The 25,443-nt window shown below is 42.9% G+C and overlaps 2 protein-coding genes across 2 annotated transcripts; both read right to left on the reverse strand.

Moving 5' to 3' along the window:
• Positions 1 to 5,777: 5,777 nt before the first annotated feature.
• Positions 5,778 to 15,059, reverse strand: LOC107282172 (coiled-coil domain-containing protein 158-like). The gene is made up of 4 exons (XM_015809925.1): positions 14,820 to 15,059; positions 12,675 to 12,729; positions 11,365 to 11,434; positions 5,778 to 6,065 (listed from the first exon to the last, which is right to left on the reverse strand). The coding sequence occupies exons 1-4, from the start codon at positions 15,057 to 15,059 to the stop codon at positions 5,903 to 5,905; spliced, it is 528 nt and encodes a 175-aa protein (XP_015665411.1). The 3' UTR covers positions 5,778 to 5,902.
• A 2,336-nt stretch (positions 15,060 to 17,395) lies between these two features.
• Positions 17,396 to 24,269, reverse strand: LOC107282289. The gene is made up of 4 exons (XM_015810061.1): positions 23,779 to 24,269; positions 20,966 to 21,044; positions 18,575 to 18,635; positions 17,396 to 17,768 (listed from the first exon to the last, which is right to left on the reverse strand). Exons 1-4 carry the CDS (start codon positions 24,178 to 24,180, stop codon positions 17,642 to 17,644), a joined length of 669 nt encoding a protein of 222 aa, XP_015665547.1. The 5' UTR covers positions 24,181 to 24,269; the 3' UTR covers positions 17,396 to 17,641.
• Positions 24,270 to 25,443: the final 1,174 nt, after the last annotated feature.

Raw genomic sequence — 25,443 nt, forward strand, 5'->3', positions numbered from 1 at the left:
CATTAATGGGTGGCAGGCTCTTCTTGTTGAAGCAGGACTTTCAGGCACGAACTTAACCAGTCTCAGTGGTTGATGCTCTGAAGATGTATATAACAGCTCAGGGCTGCTTTAGCAGCAGAAGTAACAGGCCCCTGAGCAATCGTTTAGAATCCGATGAAATGGGGGGGGGGGGTAAACCCCGGCTCCAGATGGTAACAATAACAACGACGGCCAGTATGTTATGGCAATGGCTCATCCCCCAGGGCAACTCCCCCCACAATGTCCCAGCACCTATGCCAGCAGCGATGGCCACAGTCCAGATGCCTCCAAAGTCCACAGCAACAGTTGGTACCACCAGTCTCTCTCCTCCTGGTGCTTCTTCTCTAGGATTCTTCTTCAGGTTTCAGGGTTCAAAACCACCCCCCTCCCTTACTCTTTATTATTAAAATCCGAGGCTAGAAACCCCAGCCAACTCCCTTGCTTCACACTCTCGCTTGCCTCCGTCTCAGATATCCTCCCACGGAGGAAGCAATAAAACTTCACTCTATCTAGCCTCTATTTAAAATACCCTTGATAGAAAAATAAAATAAGCTTCCAGACCTTCCCTTCTCAACTCCAACCACCCCGGCCTTCTCTTCTTCTTCCCTTTTCTAGCCTTCCTCCTTCCACTCACGCCAGCCACACCCAAGCCAACTGCAGCTGTCCCAATCTTCCCCTTCCCAGTCAAGCTCCTGCAAGCACTCTCAGGCAGTCCCCGCTACAGACGCAATGAGGGTGGAGTAGTAATTAGACCTCGCCACCCTCATCGCCACTAGGTAGGATCTAACCTGTATCCTTGCCTGTGTTCAAGAATTGCTAAAGAATGGTTGTAAATCAAGAATTACCTGTAGTTACTTGTTTCTCTTTTTTTGTCTGTTGTTGGCCACTCACTTAAAAAAAAATAAGCCACAGGCAACAAATATTCAGTTTGTGTTTTAATTTTAATTTATCCAATTTAGACTTCTGGCACCTGAATGTAAATCAAAGCACAGTTAATTTGTTATCTGTGATTTTTCTGTTTTGGGAATGGTTTATACATGTAGTCCCAAGTAGTCATGGTCCTGAACCATATAAGACTCACAATGCAAGATCTATCTCTTACGTCAAAATTTGCAGCCCAACAGGGTAGACCAAGCCAGGAAATCAGCTGCACAAATCAGGATGCTCATAATATAAGCCCCACCCCCAAAATAAGCACCATTTAAGATCGTCAGCCAGATGAACACATAGTACCGTAGTACCATATTTCCCTGCAGTGGCGTAGCGTGGGTTGTCAGCACCCGGGGCAAGGCAAGTAATTTGCGCCCCCCCCTCCACAGTGGGCGGCGACCTGGTGGCTCGGATCGGATTCGCCCCCCCTCCACGGTGGGCGGCGACCCGGCGGCTCGGATCGGATTCGCCCCCCCTCCACAGTGGGCGGCGACCCGGCGGCTCGGATCGGATTCGCACAGCCAGCACTGCAGAGAGAGTGAGTGAGCCAGGCAGGGGCAGAGAGCTGCGAGTGCGAGCGCGCCCCCCCCAGATGTTGCGCCCGGTGCGGCCGGCCCCCCCTGCACCCCCCACGCTACGCCACTGTTTCCCTGAATATAAGCCCTAACCGTAAAATAAATCCTAATGCAGTGATGGCGAACCTTTTAGAGACCGAGTGCCCAAATTGCAACCCAAAACCCACTTATGTATCGTCGGGTGCCGGGTGGGCATAGCCCATTGGGTGGGTGTGGCTAATTGAGTGGGTGTGGCCCATTGGATGGGTGTGGCCCATTGGGTGGGCGTGGCTTCGGTAGTAACGGCAGACTGGGTAGGACTAAAAAGTTCAAACAATCAATTCCAACTTTGCGAGATCTTTTTTTTCCCCCGCGAGAAGTTGAAATTGATTGGATTGATTGAACCTTCTTTTTTTTTGCACACGGCGGCAGAGCCCTAAAGCGAAAAGGTTTTATAAAACCCAGCTGAAGGCCTAGGACTGGGGCGACGGCGCGAGTGCCCACAGAAAGGGCTCTGCGTGCCACCTGTGGCACGCGTGCCATAGGTTCGCCACCACGGTCCTAATGCATCTTTTGGAGCAGAAATTAATACAATACCCAGTCTTATTTTCGGAGAAACATGGTACATCTACAGTAATGCAGATAATTGCTTTAGTTTGGCAAGATTCTGTCTGTAGACCAATAATAAAAGAAATTACTTAGAAGTAACTCCATGTGTCATTCTTGGTTCTCTGGACCTCAGAGTCTATGCATTTGTAGGAACAGTATAGAATCCTCTATGGAGTCAGTTCTGCCACTAATGGATTAGACCCCCATCCTATCTGAATGGTGAGAGCTACCTGGGACATAATGGGAGGTTGGGCATGGGCATTAATGGATCTTTGGAAGAGCTGCCTTAAAAGAAGAGATGATGTTCCCCTTCTCAAAAAGCTTTCAATTAATCTGGTGAGTTTGGACAACTGTTGGCCTGTGTCTGAGTTTTTGTGGTGAGAAACAGCAGTTGCAGAGATCTCTGGATGAAAAATTATCTGGGACCTGGTCAGTTGGGTTTCACGGCTGGGTATGGGAATTAAGATGACATGGATTGTTGTTATGGATGACCTGGGAATTTGGAAGCCAATAGATTCTGGAATAATAATAATAATAATAATAATAATAATAACAACAACAACAACAACAACAACAACAATAACAACAACAACAACATCAACAACAACAACATCAATAATAATAATAATAATATGGGAATTAAGATGACATGGATTGTTGTTATGGATGACCTGGGAATTTGGAAGCCAATAGATTCTGGAATAATAATAATAATAATAATAATAATAACAACAACAACAACAACAACATCATCATCATCATCATCAACAACAACAACAACATCAATAATAATAATAATAAAGTTGGAAGGGACCTTGGAGGTCATCTAGTCCAACCCCCTGCTCAGGCAGGAAACCCTATACCATTTCAGACAAATGGCTGTCCAGTTTCTTCTTAAAAACTTCCAGTGTTGGAGCATTCACCACTTCTGGAGGCAGGTTGTTCCACTGGCTAATTGTTCTAACTGTCAGGAAGTTTCTCCTTAATTCTAGGTTGCTTCTCTCCTTGATGAGTTTCCATCCGTTGCTTCTTGTCCTGCCTTCAGGCGCTTTGAAGAATAGCTTGACTCCCTTTTCTTAAGATATTGTCCCCCCTCGTCCTTTTCTTCATTAAACTAGACATAATCCATTTATGGTTTTGGATGCAGTTGTGTTCTCCAATGTGGACTAATCTGCCCTGAGTCCTATTAACTCCAAGCTCCAGCTTGAAGAACAGGTGGCAGCTATGACCAAGATGATCTTTGTAAACTCCATTGTAGAATAGAATAGAATAGAATAGAATAGAATAGAATAGAATAGAATAGAATAGAAAATAGAGCTGGAAGGGACCTTGGAGGTCTTCTAGTCCAGCCCCCTGCTCAAGCAGGAGAACCTATACCACCTCAGACAAGTGACTGTCTAGCCTCTTTTTAAAAACCTCCAGTGATGGAGCATCCACGATTTCTGGAGGCAAGCTGTTCCACTGGTTAATTGGCCTCACTGTCAGGAAGTTTCTCCTTAATTCCAGGTTGCTTCTCTCTTTGGTCAGTTTCCAACCATTGTTTCTTGTGTGCACTGGTTGGATATGTTTCTGAAACAGAAGGCATTTTTGATGGTCATGCATATCCTTCTCATCTCACTCTTGGTTTATTGTAACTTGTTCTGCATGGGGCTGTTCTTGAAGACTGTTTGAAAGCTGAAGCTGATCCAGAAGCATATGTAGAAATGATCTTGACTCACTTTGCCACCTCTGCTTTGGGAACCATACTACTTACCATACCATTAGGCTGCTGAGTTCAATTCAAAATGTTGAGTTCTACCTTTAAATCCCATTATGGGATTTCATGTAAAGCTTACAATCTAGATAGCTCCAAGACTGTCCATCCTTTGTGGAATCTGCCTGATGATGATCCGTTCAGTCTTATCCTATTCTTGGCGATTCTCTGAGCCAGGTCTCCCCACTGTTGTGCAGGATCCGAGGTGTTGCTTGATAAAGAAATGCAGGAAACCCAAAGTTGCCTTTTAAGCTTTACATTTTTATTCAGCTGAACAAAGACGGGCCCCTCTAAAAGAGAGGAAGCCCCAAATGACAAGAAATCCTTATATTTATACTTTTTGATTCACCCAGCAAAGCTGGCACACATACGATTAAGAATTCACCCAGAAAGTCTAGCACAGCATAGATAAGGTAAGAGGAAGCAGAAATAGCTAAAGATGTTCTTTTTGTGTGTTTCCCTAAAGACACTGCATGTTCTCGGGTGACTTGGGACATTGGGTGTTTCCCTGGGGTGACCTTCCATGACTCTGCAAGTACCCAGAGATAGCGGGGCCATCCGCACGTATTCACAATCTATGCTTTCTCCTGATTCTGGGTCAACACCATATCTTCCACTCTTGCACTACTTCTTTGAGTTTTTCTATACTTTGGCTGGTGTCAGCTTTGATGGTGTCCAGCCATCATGTTCTTTGGTGGTCTGGTTTCCTTTTAAGGAATCTGCCTAGCCAGTGTGATTCAGGAAGGCAGATGTGCTACAAGTCCCTACTTTAAGGAAATAACAACACCCAGGATTTGGGGCTGAACTCTTTTGGTGATGGTGCCCTTCCTCTGGACACCATCTTCTTGGTAAAATGAGGACCCAGATTGTTGGGGGCAATATGCTGACATTTGTAAACCACTCATAAGTGCTGTAAAGCACTATGTCTAAGTCCTACCCAGTATTGCTATTGCTATCCATGTTAGTATGTTGGGAGGCTTCTGGAAGGCCTACACAGCGTGAGTACAATAGCTGCTCATGAGGTAGTTGGTGCCATGTCATGTGATGAGAGGAACATTAGTATAACAATAATAACAAGAACATCTGTGCATTGACAAAATTTCCATCTGTCAATTACAAAAAGCCACAATGCTTTGATCCACATGTATGTTATGCCAATACATTACAACTTTTTGGTCTTGAGAAGAACTCCATGTGCCAGATAAAGAACTGGCAACTGTAATTTCATGTTATTGTGTTTATAATCATAGTAATAGAAAACGAAGAAGCTAAAGTGCTTTGGGACTTAAGAATTCAAACAGGCACCTGCCACATAACATCCCAGAGTTAACAATTGTTGATAAGAAAAACAAAAAAGTGGATGTGGCAGTACTTGGAGATAGCAGAATAGAAGATAAAGAACTGGAGAAGATAACAAAATACAAAGACCTGCAAATGGAAATAGAGAAACTGTGGCAAAAGAAAGCAAAGGCAATACTATTAGCAATGGGCACTTTGGCTTAATCCCGAAACACTTGGCGCACCATTAAAGGAGAATATTTATAGTTCAGGGTTGAAATGAGGGGTCCTTGGTGCTCTCTGAGTTCGGCTGGAGCACCATTTGAACGGCATTGGCATTGGCAAAATCACCATCGGTCAATTGCAAAAGACAGCTTTTCTCAGAACATCTTACATCCTGCGACAATCAGGATGTAACACCATCAGACATCCACATCTGCCTATCCCAAATCCTTGAGAAAGACTTGATAGGTGGATAAAAATGCCAAATACAGTCCAAACATCTGGCTGACTGTGTGACCAACCATAATACATTTAAAGTACAACTTTAAAATAGTTAGGAAATATTTTTTTAAAAAAATAATACATAAATATATCTCTGTCGGGAAACAAATCCAGTACTTGACAAAGACATTTATTTTTCAAATGATCAAATAAGAAGGAGTAGTGTTTTCTTTTCCACAAGCAGTACTTCGTTTTCAAGCTGCAGCAGCGTCCGTAGTTTACCCCAGGACTTTCTTGAATGGCAATGCTAACACTCTTATCTGCAACATGTGACATAGCAGATGAGAAGGCACAAAATCATAAACGCCCATACCGCATTGGATCCATAATATTCTAAGGTATTTTGTGTGGAACTATCTTTCTGCCGCGGCCATGCAATCTGGTCATTTAGCTCTCCGATTCTGTGCTGGTATGCCTCTCTAGAAGAGAAAAAATGGGTTCAGAGACAAGGCACTGATTATGTCACTGCAGTCACCATCTTGACATTTTTGATCCAACCCCATAAATACTCCTGAAAGAGTTCATTAGAGTCTATTGATTCTCAACCTATGGGTCGCGACCCCATTTGGGGTCGATCGACCATTTCACGGGGGTTGCCAAGCAAGGCTGTCCGCCATTTTTTCCCCCTTTTCCGGCGGGTGCCTTACCTCCCTTGAGCTGGGCCAGCTGGTGGTCGGCCTGCTCCGTCTCTGCCGCTTGCCAGCTACGCCTCGGCCAGCGCAGGGGGCGGAACCACGCATGTGCGGCGCTCCCGGGCAGGGAAAGTCCTCGACTTACGACCTGTTGGGTAGTCCTAGACTTACAAACGGTTTAGTCCTCAACTTATGACCGGTTTAGTCCTCGACCTACGACCAGTTTAGTCCTCGACTTACAACCGGTTGGGGGTCGCAGCATTAAAAAGGTTGAGAACCACTGGTCTATTGATTGGACCATATAGTTGCCTGGAGATAACAGGACTCTGAACAAAAGATTTCCGTCCATGCTCTTATCATAGGTGTTCCTGGACCGTAGAATAGTTTCCATCTCTTATACCACTTTGTTTTATTTTATGTTACTTATTAAGCTTTTGATAATAGCACAGGAAATAATGGAAGAATGAAAACTTTCACAGTTGCAGGAACTGAGTATGTCTAGTTTAATGAAAAGAAGGATTGGGGTGATATGATAGCAATGTTCCAATATCGGAGGGTTTGCCACAAAGAAGAGGGGTCAACCTGTTCTCTAAAGCTCCAGAAGGAAGGACAAGAAACAATGGATGGAAACTTATCAAAGAGAGACCCAACCTAAAACTAAGGAGAAATTTCCTGTCAGTTAGAACAATTAAGCAGTGGAACCACCTGCCTCCAGAGGTTGTGAGTGCTCTATCACTGGAAGATTTTTAGAAGAGATTGGTCAGCCATTTTGTCTGAAATGGTATGTGTTTCTCAACCTTGACAATTTTAAGGCATGTGGACTTCAACTCCCAGAATTCCACAGCCAGCAACGCTGGCTGTGGAATTCTGGGAGTTGAAGTCCACATGCCTTAAAATTGTCAAGGTTGAGAAACACTGGATAGGGTCTCCTGCTTGAAAAGGGGTTGGACTAGAAGACCTCCAAAGTCCGTTACAACTCTGTTACTTTATTATTGTTCTATTATTATCTCAGTGTAATGTGTCTGCTTATATGAAAAAAAATAACTATAAAAATTCTCAAAGAGGAATGTCTTGACTTTGGGGTCTCCAACAGGGGGTCCAGACAAGATTGTGAATTCATGTGGAGACAACTTTGGAAAAACTGTTAAAGAAACAGTTAAAGAAACATGGAAATGGATCGTCAGGAAGAAACTCAAATTGTTTCTCTGAATTCAGTGAGAATATACAGTAAGAGGAGGGAAAGGAAAATATTGTCAGGCTCTGAAGATTCTGTTGTTATAACCTTCCCTGATAAATGCTTTCCAGCATTCCTGTGGAATTTCCTTCCTGACTTGCCTCCTTTAAGGGTTGATAGCTGTTAATTTTGTTTGTTTCTTTTCAGTTTGTCATTATGGCAGCCGTTCTGTAAATAGATGATCCTGTTCTCAATCAACAGATCAGAGGATCAGAAAAGATGAGGAGGCTTCAGCTGTGAGTCCCCTGCAGACACCTCTATTTGCAATGGTCTAAAACAGAGGTCCCCAACCTTTTGGGCACCAGAGACCGGTTCCGTGGAGAGAGGTATTTCCACAGATCGGACGGCGTGTGGTTTTGTGTGCTGCCTGCATCTAGCAGATGGGACTTTGCTTGTTTGTGTTGACTGGTTGCAGGATGCCACGGCCTGGTATGGTCCACGAACCGGGGGTTGGGGACCCCTGGCCTAAATTAGTTGGCAACTTTAAGATGTGAAGACAAGATGTGAAGACTTCAATCCCCAGAATTCATGCTGGCTGTGGAATTCTGGGAGTTGAAGTCCACATGTTTGAAAAAACTGAATTTGTAGTCTAAATTGAGCAGCTGCACCATAATTTGGAGCAGATGTTGATCTTGCAAGGGGATGTGCAAATTAAGGACACTTTCCCACAATCACTATTACCTCTCTACCCCACCCCCTCAAATCTCCCCAAACCCTCAGAGGTGACCTTCAACTGTTGTTGCAAGAATGGCCGATTTCTGCTCTTCCAGTTCCCACTACCCAATTAATAAAGGGGCACTGAAAATGGGCTTTGGCCAAGACTCCCTCCACTCTACAGTCACATTTGTTTGGTTTTTTTAGCATGGCAAAGAGCCAGTGTGCCTCTGGCTGTTTGCAAAAAGATTCATTATCTGGTGCAATTGTCCATTGGTTCTCTGCCAAGGGAGATTTGGAGATGGGTGTTACGAGAGAACCTCTGTCAGTGAAAAGCTGCCCACCTTCCAAGCCAGGTGGAAGTTGGGTGAACTGTCATTTGGGACAGCTTAAGCCAGACCAGAATAGGCTTGTAGGTTCAATGAGGACAACATCATTTGAATGTGCAGCATTGATTAGGATATGGAGCCACAGAGCCCTCTGTGTGAAAGAGCCTTCCAACCATTAATTCTCTCATGCAACCTATACAGCTGCATTAAAGGTAAGGATTTCCCCTTTCCAGTTGTGTCCAACTCTAGGGAGGCAAAGCTCATCTCTGTTTCTTAGCTGAGGGAGCCACATTGTCCAAAGACATTTCCATGGTCATGTGGCCAACATGGTTATACACCCAGGTGCATGGAATGCTGTTACCTTCCCACTGAAGTGGTACCTATTATGTACTCGCATTTGCACGCTTTCGAACTGCTACGTAGGTGGGCAGGAGATGCAGCAAGGAACAGGAGCTCACCCCTTCATGTGGCGCTCAGGTCTTGAACCCAGACTGACAAGCTGGGTTTTCAGCTGACAAGCTCAGTGTCTTTAACCACAGAGCTTTCGTGTCCTCTTACAACTGCATTAGTAGGATTATATTCTGACCTATTAAATTTGCTCAAGCAAAGTAGGGTGATAATTATTTCCTTTAATCCATTTTCCTGTAGTTGGGCTCTCCATGTGCCAGAATTGCCTCTAGGGTTGAAGGCATGGAATTCTGGGAGATGCCATCTCAAAACATAGGGAATTGCCCAGTTGAGGAATGAGAGTTCATTTTATCATTTATTTATTATTTATTTAAAAGATTTGTAAGGACTCCCATCTTAAACACAACTCTGGGTGGCTCACAACAATCAATCAAAGTATAAATTCATACACCATAAAAAGCTGGTGCCTCAGTCATTCCCTTGGCATGCCCCACAACCAGCTCCAGGTAGATTCATTCTGTACCTGTGCCTGGGTAGAGAGCCAGATCTTTATGGCTGCAAGTTTAGGTTGGGGCTTCTGCTTTGTTTCCAGAAAAGTGTTTCCAAGCATGAACAGAGTCCTGGTTGTAGTTTTTGAAAGTAATGACACCTGTTTCTCTAATACTCATGCAGCCAAGCTTCAACAGGACTTCAGGAAAAAAGCATCTACTTTAATGGATTGCAGAGAGCTGGGATGTTCATATCCCCCAAAGCACTTTTTTAAATCAGATCTGAAACTCTGCATAGTCCTAACTGATGTTGCTTTAATGTTAGGGAAAGTTTGGAAGATCAAAGGAAATACTGGACCCAGGAATAGTCCTTTTTCTTTTTAATAAGTTTAGCCATGTGAGAATGAACTGTGGAATCTAATCCCAGCCGATGAGGACCCAAAAGTAGAATCATTTATATTGTCATCATGGCCTGTGGTCTACCCTGGAAAAGAAGCAGGGTGTTGGAAGAAATTTCTCCACTTCCATGGAGGGAAAATCTATTAGGAATTACTAAACAAGATACGTACAATTAAGTCCACCTCCGCTTAGTAAATACTGTGAGTTTTTACTCTGCTTAGTTTTTACTCTGGCATAGAGAGGGCAACTACATTATTCATGCCATGCCATTCCTATTTATTATAATAATAATAATAATAATAAAGTTGGAAGGGACCTTGGAGGTCATCTAGTCCAACCCCCTGCTCAGGCAGGAAACCCTATACCATTTCAGAGAAATGGCTGTCCAGTCTCTTCTTAAAAACCTCCAGTGTTGGAGCATTCACCACTTCTGGAGGCAGGTTGTTCCACTGGTTAATTGTTCTAACTGTCAGGAAGTTTCTCCTTAGTTCTAGGTGGCTTCTCTCCTTGATTAGTTTCCATCCATTGCTTCTTGTCCTGCCTTCAGGTGCCTTGGAAAATAGCTTGACTCCCTCTTCTTTGTGGCAGCCCCTGAGATATTGGAACACGGCTATCATGTCCCCCCTCATCCTCCTCTTCCTTAAACTAGACATATCCAATTCCAGCAGCCTTTCCTTATATGTTTTAGCCTCCAGTCCCCTAATCATCTTTGTTGCTCTTCTCTGTACTCTTTCTAGAGTCTCAACATCTTTTTTACTTCGTGGTGACCAAAACTGGATGCAGTATTCCAAGTGTGGCCTTACCAAGGCATTGTAAAGTGGTATTAATACTTCACGTGATCTTGATTGTATCCCTCTGTTAATGCAGCCCAGCACTGTGTTGGCTTTTTTGGCAGCTGCAGCACACTGTTGGCTCATATTTAAGTGATTGTCCACTAGGACTCCGAGGTCCCTCTCACAGTTACTACTATTGAGCAAGGTACCCCCTATACTATACCTGTACATCTGGTTTTTCTTGCCTAATTGATAAAGAATCAGCTATTCATAAAGAAGAAACTTCGTGAAATTCCTTATTCTGGAATCCCTAATTAGGTAGCTGTATCAGCAGACTGAAAATGCTGAGCTAGATCAATGTTTTTCAATCTTGGTGACTTCTAGATGTGTGGACTTCAACTCCCAGAATTCCCTAGGCAGCATGATGCTGGGAGTTGAAATCCACACATAAAAGTTACCAAGGCTGAGAAATGCTGAACTAAATGAATGTCCCAGAAAAACTTTTAGGAAGAATGACAGCTGTATAAATCTATTTAAAAATATACATTAGTTGAAATGTGGTTTTTCAAATGTTTGGCTGACCATTGTATGAAATGGATGCTGAGCAGGATGGCATCCATTGGTCTAAAACCAGTGCCTTTGTTTTGTTCTTAACTTTAAGGACTGTTAGCAGCAGTTCCTGGCCCTTGAGACATCTTGGGCTCTAGGTGATTTTCCCTAGGAACATCTGGCTGGCTGTTTCTGGATGCGGGATATGAAGGACCTATGATTCCCACCAACAAGCAAAATTCTGTTTGTTACCTTTCCTTTATAAAACTATCTTGGTTTCTCTGTTCTTGTTCTATCTGCAACTGAAGCTGCGCTGTTTTATCTAAAAAGGAAAAGAAAAACATGATGTTACCCAGATGGTATTTCACTTCCACTTATACATACCTGCAAGACATAGGGAGAATCCATTCTTGCTGCATTACTTGTGTTCCTAGCACTCCATCTATTGGCAGTGCAGGCTAACATGGGGACTATAGATTGCTTCACTCAGTTTAAGCCCAAGCCTGTTGGCACAAAGGATCTTTTCCTTCTCCCATCTTACCATGCTGGAAGCCCTCTAGCTACATTATTCCTTTGCTATGTCATGTTGCCTTCACCTGATCCCCAGCCCATGTCATGAGACAGCTTTTCAAAACTGCTGACTTTTGAAAGAACCCTGGGAAGTGCTAAGTCATGCTAAAGAACACCAGAGTAAGTGGACCTGGGCTTCATGCACTTTTAAAACTGCCTATTGGCAAGTTTGGCTATTGAAGCAGGTTTGCAGAAATAAAGAGTGCTAAACCTATATTCTCCTGAAAAGCTGATAAAGCAGAAAGGCAAGGATCTAACCATCTATATAAACTTGCCACTTTAGAGCTTGTAGAAATAAGTGAGAACACTTGATGGCGCAGTGGTTAGAATGCAGTAATGCCCACAGCCTGGAGTTTGATCCTGACTAGCTCAAGGTTGATTCAGAATTCCATCCTTCCAAGGTTGGTAAAATGAGGACCCAGATTGTTGGGGGCAATATGCTGACTCTGTAAACTGCTTAGAGAGGGCTGTAAAGTACTATGGGGCGATATATATATAAGTCCAAGTGCTATTGCTATTGCTAAACTGGCAAGTTTTGACATGAAGTTCAGTGCAGAGCAGGCCTGGGTGCAGAGCAGGCCTACAGCAGGTCTACAGGCAAACAAACCTGTCCTCTCTTGTTTTGCTGTGGGCAGTAAAGCAGGATTAGCAAATTCAACCATTTGCCAAAACTCAGCAGTCCATGGCCATCTCACATTGCAGTTGTGAACTGCAGGTGGTCTCCCATTGTCTGGTGACATTCAGAAAGATGGAAAGCAGCAAAACCAGAGACATTAAATCAGTATTTCTCAACCCTGGCAACTATAAGATGTCTGGACTTCAAGTCTTGAAATCCACACATCTTAGAGTTGCCAATGTTGAGAAATACTGCATTAACTATTACTTATAGTAATGCTGTACAGTTTTCTGCCAACTCAAGGATGAGTGGAAAGTTGTTTAACCTGGAAGTAGAGAAAGTCCTGCAGCAGGACAGCCACATGGTTGTCCCTTACCTTTGTATTCTTCAGCTTTACTATCTGAAGACTTGAGTTTTTCTTCCAATGTGTTCTAATGGAGGAAAGAAAACCAATGCAAAATGGAATGATCACATGATTCTAAAATGAGTATTTTGCTCTACTTATTAGCAAACAACATGAATAAATAAATATTGTGCATCAAATGGTAATCAGTTAGATGTCTAAAATAGGAAATAAATGCCATGATAGCCACGATCTCAGAATTGCATATACCTATTGAGTTGGCTGGATAGATTTTTTTGGTATCTTCCAATGCTTATTTCTATCATTCTAATATGCTATGATTGTGTCCCACAGTTGCCAAATAGTTTTTCTTTCCAAATTATTTGGAAATTATATTTAAAAACAAAACGTTTTCATTCCATGTAATTCTCCATGTAATACTGTACACATGAAGCATGTAAAATAAGAAAAAAGATGCAGCTTACGGATCAGTTCCAAGATTTCTGAAGCTCATGTAAGTTCAGCCAAAAACCTTATGCAGTCTGCAAATTCTTCTATATATATTAATGTTTTTCATTCATTCATTCATAAACCTGAACCTAAACAGATATTCACAGACTGTTTTCGAACAATTTACTCACAAAATTTGGCAAAGCAGTGTGTTCTCAAATTCAGGTGACAAATTCAAGAGCATTCTCCAAGCTGGCACTTTGCATATATGTTGGAATGGCAATGCCCAGAACTCCAATACAACTAGTCCTCGACTTACGTCCACAACTGAGCCCAAAAATTCTGTTCTAAGTGAGATAGTTGTCCAGTGAGTTTTGCCCCATTTTACAACCTTTCTTGCTATAGTTGTTAAGTGAATCACTGCAAATGTTAAATTAGTAACACAACTCTTAAGTGAATTTGGCTTCCCCATTGACTTTGCTTGTCAGAAGGTGGCAAAAGGTGATGATGTGACCCCAGGGCACTGCCACTGTCATAAGTACATGCCAGTTGCCAAACGTCCAAATTTTGATTACGTGACCATGGGGATGCTGAAACAGTCATAAGTGTGAAAGACGGCCGTAAGACACTTTTTTCAGTGCTGTTTTAACTTTGAACCGTCATTAAATGAATGGTTGTAAGTCGAGAACTACCTGTACAAGGGGATTTTGAAGTAGCAGCCCCAGACCATCAAGAACAGTGGTCCCCAAACTTTCCAGCTTGGGGGCCTGCTGTGGGGGAAGGGAGAGGGGAATGGTTCTTGAGCACAAGCATCCACTGCTCACCTGAGTGGAGCTGTGTGTGTGAGCTAAGCGCCCGCCACTTGTGCAGCCTGGTTCCAAACAGACTGGTAGTGGGCCACAACCTGGAGGTTGGGGACCCTTGATCGAAAAGTTGCCAGGTTGGAACAATGGAGGAGGGCAGCCCAATGGCACACTGACATGTACTCCAGCAAGGACCTGCCAGGTGGTTCAGTAAGAGGAACATGAAAAGCCATGGCATCTTGGCAGGAAGAACACTTCTGCCTATTTAATGGTAGCTGTCCGAAGAAAGCCAATAGAATCCAGCTAGATGGGACAAACTAAGCCAGAAATGTCAAACACAAGGTACGAAGTGGTTTCATGTGGCCCACGAACCCATCCTGGAAACAGTGAGGGAACGGCCCCCTCTGCCTTCGCCCTGGCCCAGGCCGGCCGGGAGCCAATGTACAATTTTGTGGTGGCCATCTATGCTGAAACGCATTCAGTCTTAGCTCCATAAGGCCATCTAGAAACAGTGAGGAACCAGCCCCTGCTGTGTCGGCCCCGCCCCCTGGGTGCATGCTGGGGAGATGTCACCCTTTGTGAGGAATGAAGACCATGCCTTGGTGCTTGCCTCAGTCCCACCCCCTTCTGCCAGAGACCCTCAGATCTGTCCCACTCCTGCCCAGGCCCCCACAGGCACCCTTGACGCAAATGATGTAGAGCTGGCCATGTCCACCCAGTAGGCCACACCCACTCCATCCACACCCACCCAGTAGGCCGCACCCACATGGCCACACACACACACCAGAGGGCAACCGCAGTGCTGATGCAGCCCTCAATGGACACCCCTGAACTAAGCCATTCTGCTGGGTCCCAAAAATATACCATGTTTGTTTATTCTAATCTTACTTGACAATGAATATCTTCCCCCCACCACCACATTTACCAGCTGTTTCTGACAGGAATCTCTGAGCTCCTTCTGAGCATTCTCCAGTTGACTCTGCAAGCTTTGGGCTTTCTCCTTTTCCTTCTCCAGAAGCTGTCTGGTTAGTACAAGGGACTGGTTGGAAACTGACAATTCCTTGCTCAGGGCATCGGCTTCTTCTTGCTTCTTTTCCAAAAGTTGCAAAGTTTTTTTTTCAGTCTGGCCCGTAACACTTTTGAGCTTCTGCATCTCCTTTTCCATCTTGGCCAGCTGCTTCCTCAGCCTCAGGTTTTCCGCCTCCAGTTCAGAGATGTTGGCTTGGTCTTTAGGGCACTTGCAGTCAAGCTCTGGTGGGGCCCGTGAGCAGTAAATGATCAATAAAATTAGCACAATAACAATGACAGGGATGAGCCAAAAGTACTTTCTCACCCGTGTCCTAAACAAGTCCCAGGAACTGTGGTCCTTTAGATTCTCCGTGCACGTGGAACACTGACGGCCTGTTAGGAATCCACCCATGTTTGTTGAAAGCCGAGACACACAGAAATTCTGGTTGCCTCTCTAAGATTCTGCTCTCCTTTATATCTTGTTTTCTAAGTGGCCCAATTAGTCCCTCCTCCTCCTCCCCCTTTGGTGCATCGTGATTTTGAAGAAGTCCCTCCAGCAGTCAGATGAAACGAAAGTGATCTCTCAGCTCAGAGTTTTGTTTTTTTTTGTTTTTAAAAAAAGGCCAGTAAAAAGCAGTTTTCCAAAATGATGCCCCAGCTGGAGAAGGAGGAGAAACTACCTACATTCAGAGAGATGGCTGTGGTTACGCAGTGGATTTTCCCAGCCAAAGGGGAATTACAAGTTACAAATCAACCAAGTGTTTAAATCAACAGAACGATTTCGGTTTCCTTTTTTGTTCTGATTTCTGTTTTTTTTTTCGTTTTGCTCCTTTCTGAGTCATCAAAGGCATAATCTGTGCATCAAGTGAACCACAGCAGCAGCAGCAGCAGCAGTGCTAATCAACCCCTGACGAGCACCCGCCCATTGCCTGTCCTGCCCTTTGGTGCTTTGGAGAATAAATCAATACCCTCTTCCTTGTGACAGTTTTTCAAGTACTGGAAGACAGCTATGATGTCACCTCTGAGCCCACTCTTTGGAGTCCCTGAAGGCCTGTACTTAAGCCTCTTTGATGGTATGAAGACCCCATCATTTTGAAGAGAGCAAAGTCCACATTCTGGATAGAGAGGACCACTGATTTGGAAGAGGGGTAAAAGAATCCATCTATGTTAAGAGTTGAGCAGCCCTCTCTCAACAGAGGGGGAGGAATAAGACACCACCTATTTCCAGTCTACAATGCAGCCCTTGCAGCATTTCCAAGAAGATTCCACAACTAATTGCACCCTGATTCAGGTGAGGCTGAGAGCATAGATAAACCCCCAAATGGCCTCAAGAGCTCTCAGGGAGAGTGAAAAGGACAAGATGGCTGCAAAGAAATACAATCCTTTCACACATACCCCATTTTTTCAGAACCTATCCTTCCATCCCCCCACCATCAAGTCTCAACTCATGAAGCTTCTTGGATGAGAAGCGACACATTTTTTTTCATCCTCCTCAAAAAAAGAAGTCCAGCTGTTTTTTGAAAAAGCACCTTTGAGACAACCATGACGGGTGATTGAGAATCTCCAGACACCCCATCACATACTCCACCCAGGGGAGACATCCTAGTTCCCTTTTCCATGCTGAGGGCCAGCAGGTCAAAACTTATAATGTACCATTGGGATAGATCCTTCTTCTTGGGGAGTTGAAGCTTCTATCAACTTTCCACATTTTCAGGCATGTGTTTATATGTATTTGTGTGTTGGTTTTCTTCCCATCATGACTAGAGTTAACAGAGGTTGAAACTGAGACCTTCTGCATGATCAGAGTATCTTGGTCTTCTGAACATTAACACGAGAAGCCACCAAACTGAAGGGACCTTATTGTACTTATGATTTCATTATGCTTATGGTTTTATGATGTTTATGATTTTATTATGTTTAAGTTTGACATTAGTAGTGTTAGTTTGTAGCCATTTTATATAAATTTGCTTACATGCAAGCAACCTTACAAGTGCTTCATATCAGGAAATTATTTACATAAAAGCAAGTGTTTCGTGTATATTGAAAAAGCAATGTCTCATGTCAAATATACAGGAGATTGCTCAGGAGACTACTTATATGAAAAGAGCAAGGTAAGTCCAGTGGTCCAAGAAATAAGGAGGAGGGAGAGGGGAATGAGTTAGGGTTGGAACCTAGATTGATGTATATGATTCATCATCTTGGAATTTGTTTTTCTGTGCTTCCTTGTCCCTGGTACAGAGGCCTGGATTTCTTTGTTCTGAAAGAGTATAAAAGATAGAAGAAATCTCTTCTGGGTGTGCCTTCGTCCCTCTAAGCAGGCACAAAGAGGGAGACGGTTACCCAACTCTATCTTGGCCAAAATAAAGTTGTTTTCTTTGCTGGAACCTCAGCTCAGGAGTTTCTTTTAGCTCTTTGAAATTTCTGAGTAGCGCAGAGAAACAAAACCATCAGAAAGCAAAGAAAGTTGTCCCAATTTGACATTCACCCGGTACAGGTTATTAACATAAACAAAAGTTAACTTTATTTGCCAAATTCGATGTAACAGTTGGTGCAATGTAATGCAAGCTCTGGCAATTCCACTGCTGTGCCCAAAATCTGAGTTATCACAGTAGATAAACATCCAAGTCTGGCATCAGAATCAGGTTCCAGTCCTGAAGAAGGGGTATGGATATGCAGATGAAGTAGGGTGAGGCTTGACACTTCCCCACCCCACCCCAACTTGACCAGAGTCCAAATGGACTAGAGAAGGAGTCCAGCAAGGACAAGTGGGAGAAGGACCACAGAAGGCCCGAGGAGAAGGCCTCCCTCTGAGCGCTCAACAGGTTTATGTTGCATGAGCTGATCCTCCAGATGCTGAATCGCCTTTCTGGGGAAAGAGAACATTGTCTCATTAGAAGAGTATTTTTTGAACATTTGCACTCAAGACCCCTTCCCGCTTTTAAAAATTATGGAGGGCTCCAAAAGAGCTTTTGTTTGTATGGGCAATAGTCACCAATATTTACTGTATTAAAAATTAAAACACATGTATTTCCAGAATATTTACTTATTGAGTCATGTATAATATTTACTTATTGAGTCATGTATAAAGAACAATGTAAAATCTACTAGATATTAACATAAATATTTTTTTCATGATAAAAACACTACTTTTAATAATACAAAATAATACTGAGAAACGACAGTGTTTTAATTTTTTGCAAATATTTTCAATATCTGGCAAATAATTTTGAATTTGTGGACACCTGAGAGGGTCTTGGTGAACTTTAAAATTATGATTGCCAATTTATGCAGACTGTAGTTAAGTAATAGATTAACAGGTAAATGGAATGGTGACCAGGCTATTCAAGAAAGTTAGCCATGATAGCTAAGAAAGGAACTTATCCATCTAAATACCTGAGGCGGTAGAACAGAGGTATCAAACTGACGGCCCGCAGGATGTGTCACGCACAAGCCACACCCACCCTGGCTCCACAAGTGCAAAAAACGTAGCAATACAGGTGATGCAATCGAGTTTGACACCCGTGTTATAGAGACAACCAGGAGAGGAACATCCCCCTCTTACCTGGTTCTACATTTCCTGGAATCATCCAGTTGTTTACTTGAGAATTTCCAGCAGGGATATTCTTCAAAATGTAAAGGTGAATATATAGAATCGTAATTTTGTGTACTTACTGTTGTTGCTCCTTCGTCTGTTGTAAGTTGGAGAGTTGTTGCTTAAGCTGTTTAATCTCCTCTAAAGAAAGGAACCAAGAGTCACAAATTATCTTCTTGTTCTTAAACTAAGTTTATATTGCAGTGACTTTCCTCACTCTCTGCAATTTCTTTTATATTCAAGTATGACTTAAGAGGTTTTTTTTTTTATATTATTGAAAGGTTGGTCTTAAATGCTGCCCCTCCAAACTTTCACACAGCATGCGTGAAGGTACCATAGTGCCCCCTTAAGCATCTGATAAATTGATCCAGTGATTAGAGATCTGAAGAGATGCAATTCAGCTTTGGTGCCCCCAAAGTCAAGTGATACTGGAGCCTCTTCAAATTATTATTATCGAGAAAGAACGGGTAAAAATCAGACTCCAGTTCCATAAAAAAGAGGGGTTTAGCTCTTAGATCATTTCTGATTTTCCAGGTACATCAAGGGCAACCAAAGTAGGGTTCTGACTTTGATTGTCCAAGAAAAGTCAGTCTCCCTAAACAGATTCTATAAGACTGGAGTTCCAAAAAGGAGTTTATTGGAGAAAGGGAAATAAAGGGGAAACAAGTGGAGGCTGCAACTGCACACACACACATAATTCCTATTAAAGTAGAAATCATCAGCTAAGCTAAACTAGTTACTGTGGGGTCCTTGGTGACCTCTAAGCTTGGTTGTTTTCTTGCAGACGTTTCATTACCCAGCTGTGTAACATCATCAGTGCAAATGATGTTATCTAGATGGGTAATGAAACATCTTCAAGAAAACAAGCTCAGAGAGCAACAAAGACCCCACAGTTCAGCCCTGAATTATATTCTCTTCTATTGACACTAGTTACTACTGTATCTCCTTGATTAAGCTCTTATGTTTCACTGGGAGATCATAGGAGAGAGGTTTTGAACCCTGGGCTTGGATGTTCATAGGCCAATGTCTGTCCCTTCCTGTTTTCTGAATGTTTTTATAGGCATAAGCTAAGCAAGCTATAGGGCCTTGCAGTTCAAAGGGACCTCTTAATTCTTTTTTTCATTTGTCACAGTTTTTATTATAATTTAATCTATGAAAATCCAGTCTGACAGGCTCTCATGACCCTCACTAATGGATTAAAATCTGCTTTGCTTCTGCATGCATTCCTACCACTTCTTCAAATAGGGCTGTTCTATATGCTGTTATGGATTTGTTGTGCATCTTGGTGGTATTTTTTGCCAAACATGGTTGTCCCAAGCTTTATTCTCTGTTAGCATTTGTCAAATAGAGCCTCTAGTTTCCATAATTTAGGACACTGCCCTGTCTAAGTAATTGCAGCCTCTTGTTTTCTCTATATTTTCCTTTCTCCAATAAATTCCCTTTTTTTTTTAGATCTGGACATCTGTTTTCATTGGTTTTATAAGACAATTTCTCATTAAAACTTTCTCTACATGCACAGGAGTTACATAGTTACCCCTTCTGTTTCAGGATTGGCACTAATTAAAGTTTCCAAAATTTAAAAAAGTGAAGAATTCTCCAGTTGGACAGACTAAAGAGTGACACACTATCATTATTCTTATTGGAGCACCCTTGGGAGTCGTCACTAAATTTTAAATTATTAATTCCCCACAAAAGTGAGGGAAGTTTCCAACAACTTTTAACAGGGCAGATCAGCAAATTCCCCAAACCTAGGGTGGTAAATCAGCTTCATCACGGTGGTTCTTAAGAGTTTTAAAAATCTAAGCACCTCCCCTTTATAGAGGGTTCTGCAATGGGGCTCAGAAACAGCATAATGGCAGCCCTCCTTATCCAATTGAAACCCCATTCTTCACTTCTAATACTTCCCACATTACGGTACTGTATACAATCTTGCAGAATGTTAAAACTAAAATCAGGGTTTAATGAGGTGAAGGGAAGGTAGCTTGCAGCTACATTTTCTCCATTGTCTAAAATAGTGTTGATGAATTTGGTCTTCGTAAAGACCTCAGCAATGGTGCCAATTCAGGAAATAAAATGATTTCCAGACTAGCAATAGCACTTAAGATTTATATACTGCTTCATAGTGCTTTACATCCCTCTCTAAGCAGTTTACAGGGTCAGCCTATTGCCCCCAACAATCTGGGTCCTCATTATACCGACCTCGGAAGGATGGAAGGAGGAGTCAACCTTGAGCTGGTGAGGATCAAACTCCTCTCAAGTCAGCAGAATTAGCCCGCAATACTACATTCTAACCACTGCAGCCACCTCGGCTGTAATGTCTTTTGTGACTCAAAGTATTGATGAGAATGTCACTTGGGGGCAATCAAATTGTGTTCTAAGCAGGGACAAAGTTTTCCCCATTGTCTTAATTTACTATCTATGAGTTCTCTTCCAAAATTCAATCTATTGTCATCCACCCTGGTCCACCTCACCTTCAGCAACTTTGTTTTTCTCCATTTCTCGCTGGACAGCTTCCTTCACTTGGGATGTGGCATTCTTTTCCAAACTTTTCTAGATGGAGACCAGAAGGAAAGGCATCTGTCAACATTCTTGTGTTGAACCTTCTTTTTAAGACATGACTACTGTCCTAAAGTCTCTTGATGTGTGTCAGAAGAACAGAATCATGCAAGCCACAAGTCCCTGTGACAGTCTATAGGAGCAAATTTGGGAGTTTGCAGAAACAAGAGAGAAACAGCATTGACACTTTTGAACTCATACCAGAAGCCTCAAGATCTTCCCTCTTAAGAGGGGCTTTTTAGGGGCTATAAATCAGTGATGGCAAAAACCCCCCCCCACCGATTCCGCCCTGCCAGCTCTGCCCCCAACCACCCCCTGCCCCGCCCGCTCGCAGCGCCACAGGTCTCCATGGTCCACCGCAGCAGATCGCCCAGGCAGTCCTGCAGTGCCATGGCAGCCACGCCCATATCCCGCATCATCATCTGCACGCTATGGGGCACGAGGGCGGGGGCGACTCTCCTCCAGGGGGGCTGCTGGGGAGGAGGGGGCCACGGGAGGAGGCGGGACTGGGGCGACGGCGCACACCGTGCCATAGGTTCGCCACCACTGCTATAAATCATACTGATGAGAGGAAACCTCATGTAATCAATGGAAACCAGTTGCATAGCGCCTCCTCCTGCTCAGTAGTATGTATAGCACAATGGTAATCCTCTTTTAAATATTTCGAATGTCTTTGGAGATTCTCAATCGTTCAGGTCATGGTTCTCAAAGGTGCGTTTTCCAAAGGCAATTGGACTTCCTTTGTTACTGTTTTTCCTTGAAGACATCTTTAAGGAAAAACAAAGAAAGCCCAGTTGCCTTTTGAAAAAGCACCTTTGAGACAGTCTTAAGTATTTTGATTCTTGGAATTCTAAATGAGAAAATGGCCTGATAGGCTTCTCAGAAAGTTATTACACACTACATGCCTGGCAGAGCTGGTTTTCCAGTGTCTATGAGGATAGCTGAAGATTCACTTCAAAAAAGTGAAATATCTGTTCAGGAAAAGTGTGTGTGTGTGTGTGTGTGTGTGTGTGTGAGACAAGAGGGAATTTTTTCAGATACCAAGAGGCCCAGAGATTGTTTACTTGACCTTCCCTCCCACATATGCTTGTTCTCCCTGCCATGACTGAGTCGGTATAATTAATTTCACCATTGTTTTAAGCCTACTGAAGTTTGTACCAGGAACATTTTGAGAAACTCAAATTGCTCTGCTATATTTTTGGATGTATGCTTGATCTATCTATCTATCTATCTATCTATCTATCTATCTATCTATCTATCTATCTGTCTGTCTGTCTGTCTGTCTGTCTGTCTGTCTGTCTGTCTATCATCTATCTATCTATCTATCTATCTATCTATCTATCTATCTATCTATCTTTCTATCATCTATCTATCTATCTATCTATCTATCTATCTATCTATCTGCTTTCATTTATTTTCTAACATTTCTAGCTTATCTCAATCCTAGAGAATTCATGATGGTGCACAAGGAAACCAAAAGTGAAAGAGAGAGAAAAAATCAAACCATTATAAAAACAACCACTTAGGACAAATAAAATAGGTTTTGTTACCTTGAATGGATTTTTCTCAATCCATTTTACCATTTAAAGTTGTCTAGCAGAGAGCTTCCTTTTGTGGCAGGATTCCCCAATTACTTTCATGGCCTCAAGTCAGAAAAATAAGCTATCATAAACAGATTGAAAGAATCTCAGATTGGAGGTATCTGCTTTGTGCTCAAGAGTTTCCTTTGTGTTGGTTTTTAGATTATTAACTTAGCCTACAACCTAAGTCTACAGTCAACAATTTACAATTGATAGCTGGAGATAAGCATTGTTTATTGTTAAGGTTGATTAGGTTCAGCAGTTAGATTAATGTTACTGCTTTTGTCAAGTGAAATCATTTCCACTTTTTATTTAGTTCTTACAATTTGTGTTATCCTTTTTGCAAATTAACGTAGCCATTAAAAGTGCTTACAATATAGAGACTGAGACAGATGGCAAATACTGGAAACTTATTTGCCAGAAATTTTAATCAGTAAAATCTTAAATATATAATTTCATTATTTTTGTTGTCTTTTTAAAATTCCTGCCAAGAGACTAGTTGCCTGAAATGATTCATCTAAAAGGAGGGCCAGCCATTTTTAAATCAAGTACTGTAATAATCAAAAATAATGTTAAGTTTATTCAATTAATAAAAGTTTCAAACTAGCCTACAGGATTAAAACATCATGGGGGAAAATGCAAATATTATAGGAAACCAAGGAGGAGCAAAAGGAGATATATCAGTTCCAGACAGTCATCATCTATCAGGTTTTCCTGTTTTGACTTTTGCAGTTTTCCTTGCATGGATCCTTGGCCTGATTATGCCTGATTATCAACTCATAAGATAGAAGCCTAGAGGTTAAGCCAGAATTAGATAACCTGGTACCCTCCAGATGTTTTCAACTACAAGCCGTAGCCAGCAGGCCAAACCTAACCACTGATACTGAAAACAATCAGAGAGAACAACTGAAAATTGGAAAACCTACATATACTTAATTTTCCTGATTGGGGGGAGGGCAGGCACACATTATTAGCCTGACCTATTTTATGGGGGAGGGATGTGTGTGTCAAATACAGGGAGATGCGGGGGGGGGGGGNTGGTGGTGGTGGTGGTGGTGGTGGTGGTGGTAGTAGTAGTAGTAGTAGTAGTAGTAGTAGTAGTAGTAGTAGTAGTAGTAGTAGTAGTAGTAATAAAAAGACTGCTTTACCAGTTGTTCCTGACAGGAGCCCCAGTCCTCCCTAGTCTTCTCCAGGCTCCGGTTAGCGACCGCCAGTTCGGCTCGCAGCCCGTCTCTTTCGGCCCTCGCCTCCTCCAGGTCGCTATCCGTCTCCTCCACGCGCTTCCCAAGGAAGTCGAGGCTAGCCCGCATGTGGGAAGTTCGGTTCTGCAGCTCCACTTGGCATTCCTTCACCTGCTTGACCGGATCCGAATAGAGGGACCGCAGGTACAAACTCAGGAAAACGAGGAATACGAGGGAAGGGAGGGCAACGAGCACCCCGCAGCAAATCCTGTATTTCATGCCCGTGTAACAAGTCGCCCCCTTTTTGTCAGCCTGCATTTTCTCCTTCGGGGACAGGGGCCCGCAGACGTCGGGGATCTGTTTACCCATCGGGGAGAAATCCAGCCAAACGCTTCGTCGCCCGCTTCTCTCTCCCGTGCGCGCACAGCACCGTTCGGCGCCAGAGGAGACGCGTCAAAGCCCAGCCGAGGCGGAATCGAAAGTGAAAGAGCCACATTCCGAGGTGGGGGAAAGCGATTGGATGTCGAGGGAGGGGAAAGGGGGAGGTGCGTGGGCGAGAGGGCGATTGTTCCCCCTTGGAGATGGGCCACCTGGTGCTGCTGAGGTTTTGGCCCCGCAATGGCCAATTTCCCCAACCTTGCCCTGGGAGCCGACATATAATAGCATAGTCCAAACGTCTGTGGAGATTCTCAGTCATCCAGGTCATGGTTATCCCACGAGGCAACTGGACTTTCTTGTTTCTCCTTTGAAGACGTTTCGCTTCTCATCCAAGATGCTTCTTCAACTCTCACATCCGCTAAATGTCTATGGAGATTCTCAGGCATCCAGGTCACAGTTGTCCCAAAGATGCTTTTTCACGAGGCAGCCGAAGAAGCTTCTTGGATGAGAAGCGAAACGTCTTCAAAGGAAAAACAAGAAAGTCCAGTTGCCCCATGAAAAAGCATCTTTGGGACAACTAGTCCAAAAGATTCAGGGGCACCACAACTGCGCCTCAGAGCTAAATCTGATTTTCTGGGGGTCAATCCAGAAGTACTGAGCAGACCTATAATTTAGGATGGAAAGTGGGAAGGACAGCTTGAAGGGTCTTTTGGCCACAAGAGTCTGGGCCAAATTTACTCCAAACGTCTTGAAGCAAATGACTTTCCTAAAAATCAAAATCATTTTTTAAAAAAAGTACAAGAAGTAGACACAATATTCTTTTCAAATATAAATTTTTATTATTTTCATCATAAGAAAAAGCACATCACAAATACATCACAGTGTAAAAACCCTACCCCCCACCCCCCACCCCCGGACTTCCCAAACCTAATCCCAGGATACTATTCAACTAAAAGTAAACTAGTATTAATATCCCTAACTCCACAAAATATTATTCTACATAAGTAGGTGAAATATATATAAAAAAAAATAAAAAAAATTATCTAAAAACCTAGATTATATTCCACCATTCTATGCTTATTTTGAATATAAACAATCCATCTTCTCCATATTGATAAAAATTGTTCATTTGAGTGATCCTTCAGATAAGCCGAAATTTTTGCCATTTCAGCAAGATGCGAAACCTTCAATCTCCAGTCCTCCATTGTAGGTAAGACTTTACTCTTCCAATTTTGAGCTATCAACAAACGGGCA

Source organism: Protobothrops mucrosquamatus, unplaced genomic scaffold (assembly GCF_001527695.2).
Source record: "Protobothrops mucrosquamatus isolate PMUCROS unplaced genomic scaffold, P.Mucros_1.0 scaffold6, whole genome shotgun sequence".
In the NCBI taxonomy this organism is placed as follows: domain Eukaryota; kingdom Metazoa; phylum Chordata; class Lepidosauria; order Squamata; family Viperidae; genus Protobothrops; species Protobothrops mucrosquamatus.

Bases quoted from the DNA above. Each gene is read 5' to 3' on its own strand.
- LOC107282289 (XM_015810061.1), bottom strand. From the start codon at position 24,180: ATGGGTAAACAGATCCCCGACGTCTGCGGGCCCCTGTCCCCGAAGGAG. The intron at 21,045-23,778 runs GTAAAGCAGTCT...GTCTCCATCTAG, and splicing joins GCTCCTGTCAGGAACAACTG to AAAAGTTTGGAAAAGAATGC. The intron at 17,769-18,574 runs GTAAGTACACAA...CTCTTTCCCCAG, and splicing joins CAGACGAAGGAGCAACAACA to AAAGGCGATTCAGCATCTGG.
- LOC107282172 (XM_015809925.1), bottom strand. From the start codon at position 15,059: ATGGAAAAGGAGATGCAGAAGCTCAAAAGTGTTACGGGCCAGACTGAA. The intron at 12,730-14,819 runs GTAAATGTGGTG...TTCCTCCATTAG, and splicing joins ATTCCTGTCAGAAACAGCTG to AACACATTGGAAGAAAAACT. The intron at 6,066-11,364 runs GTAACAAACAGA...TTTCTCTTCTAG, and splicing joins GATAGTTTTATAAAGGAAAG to AGAGGCATACCAGCACAGAA.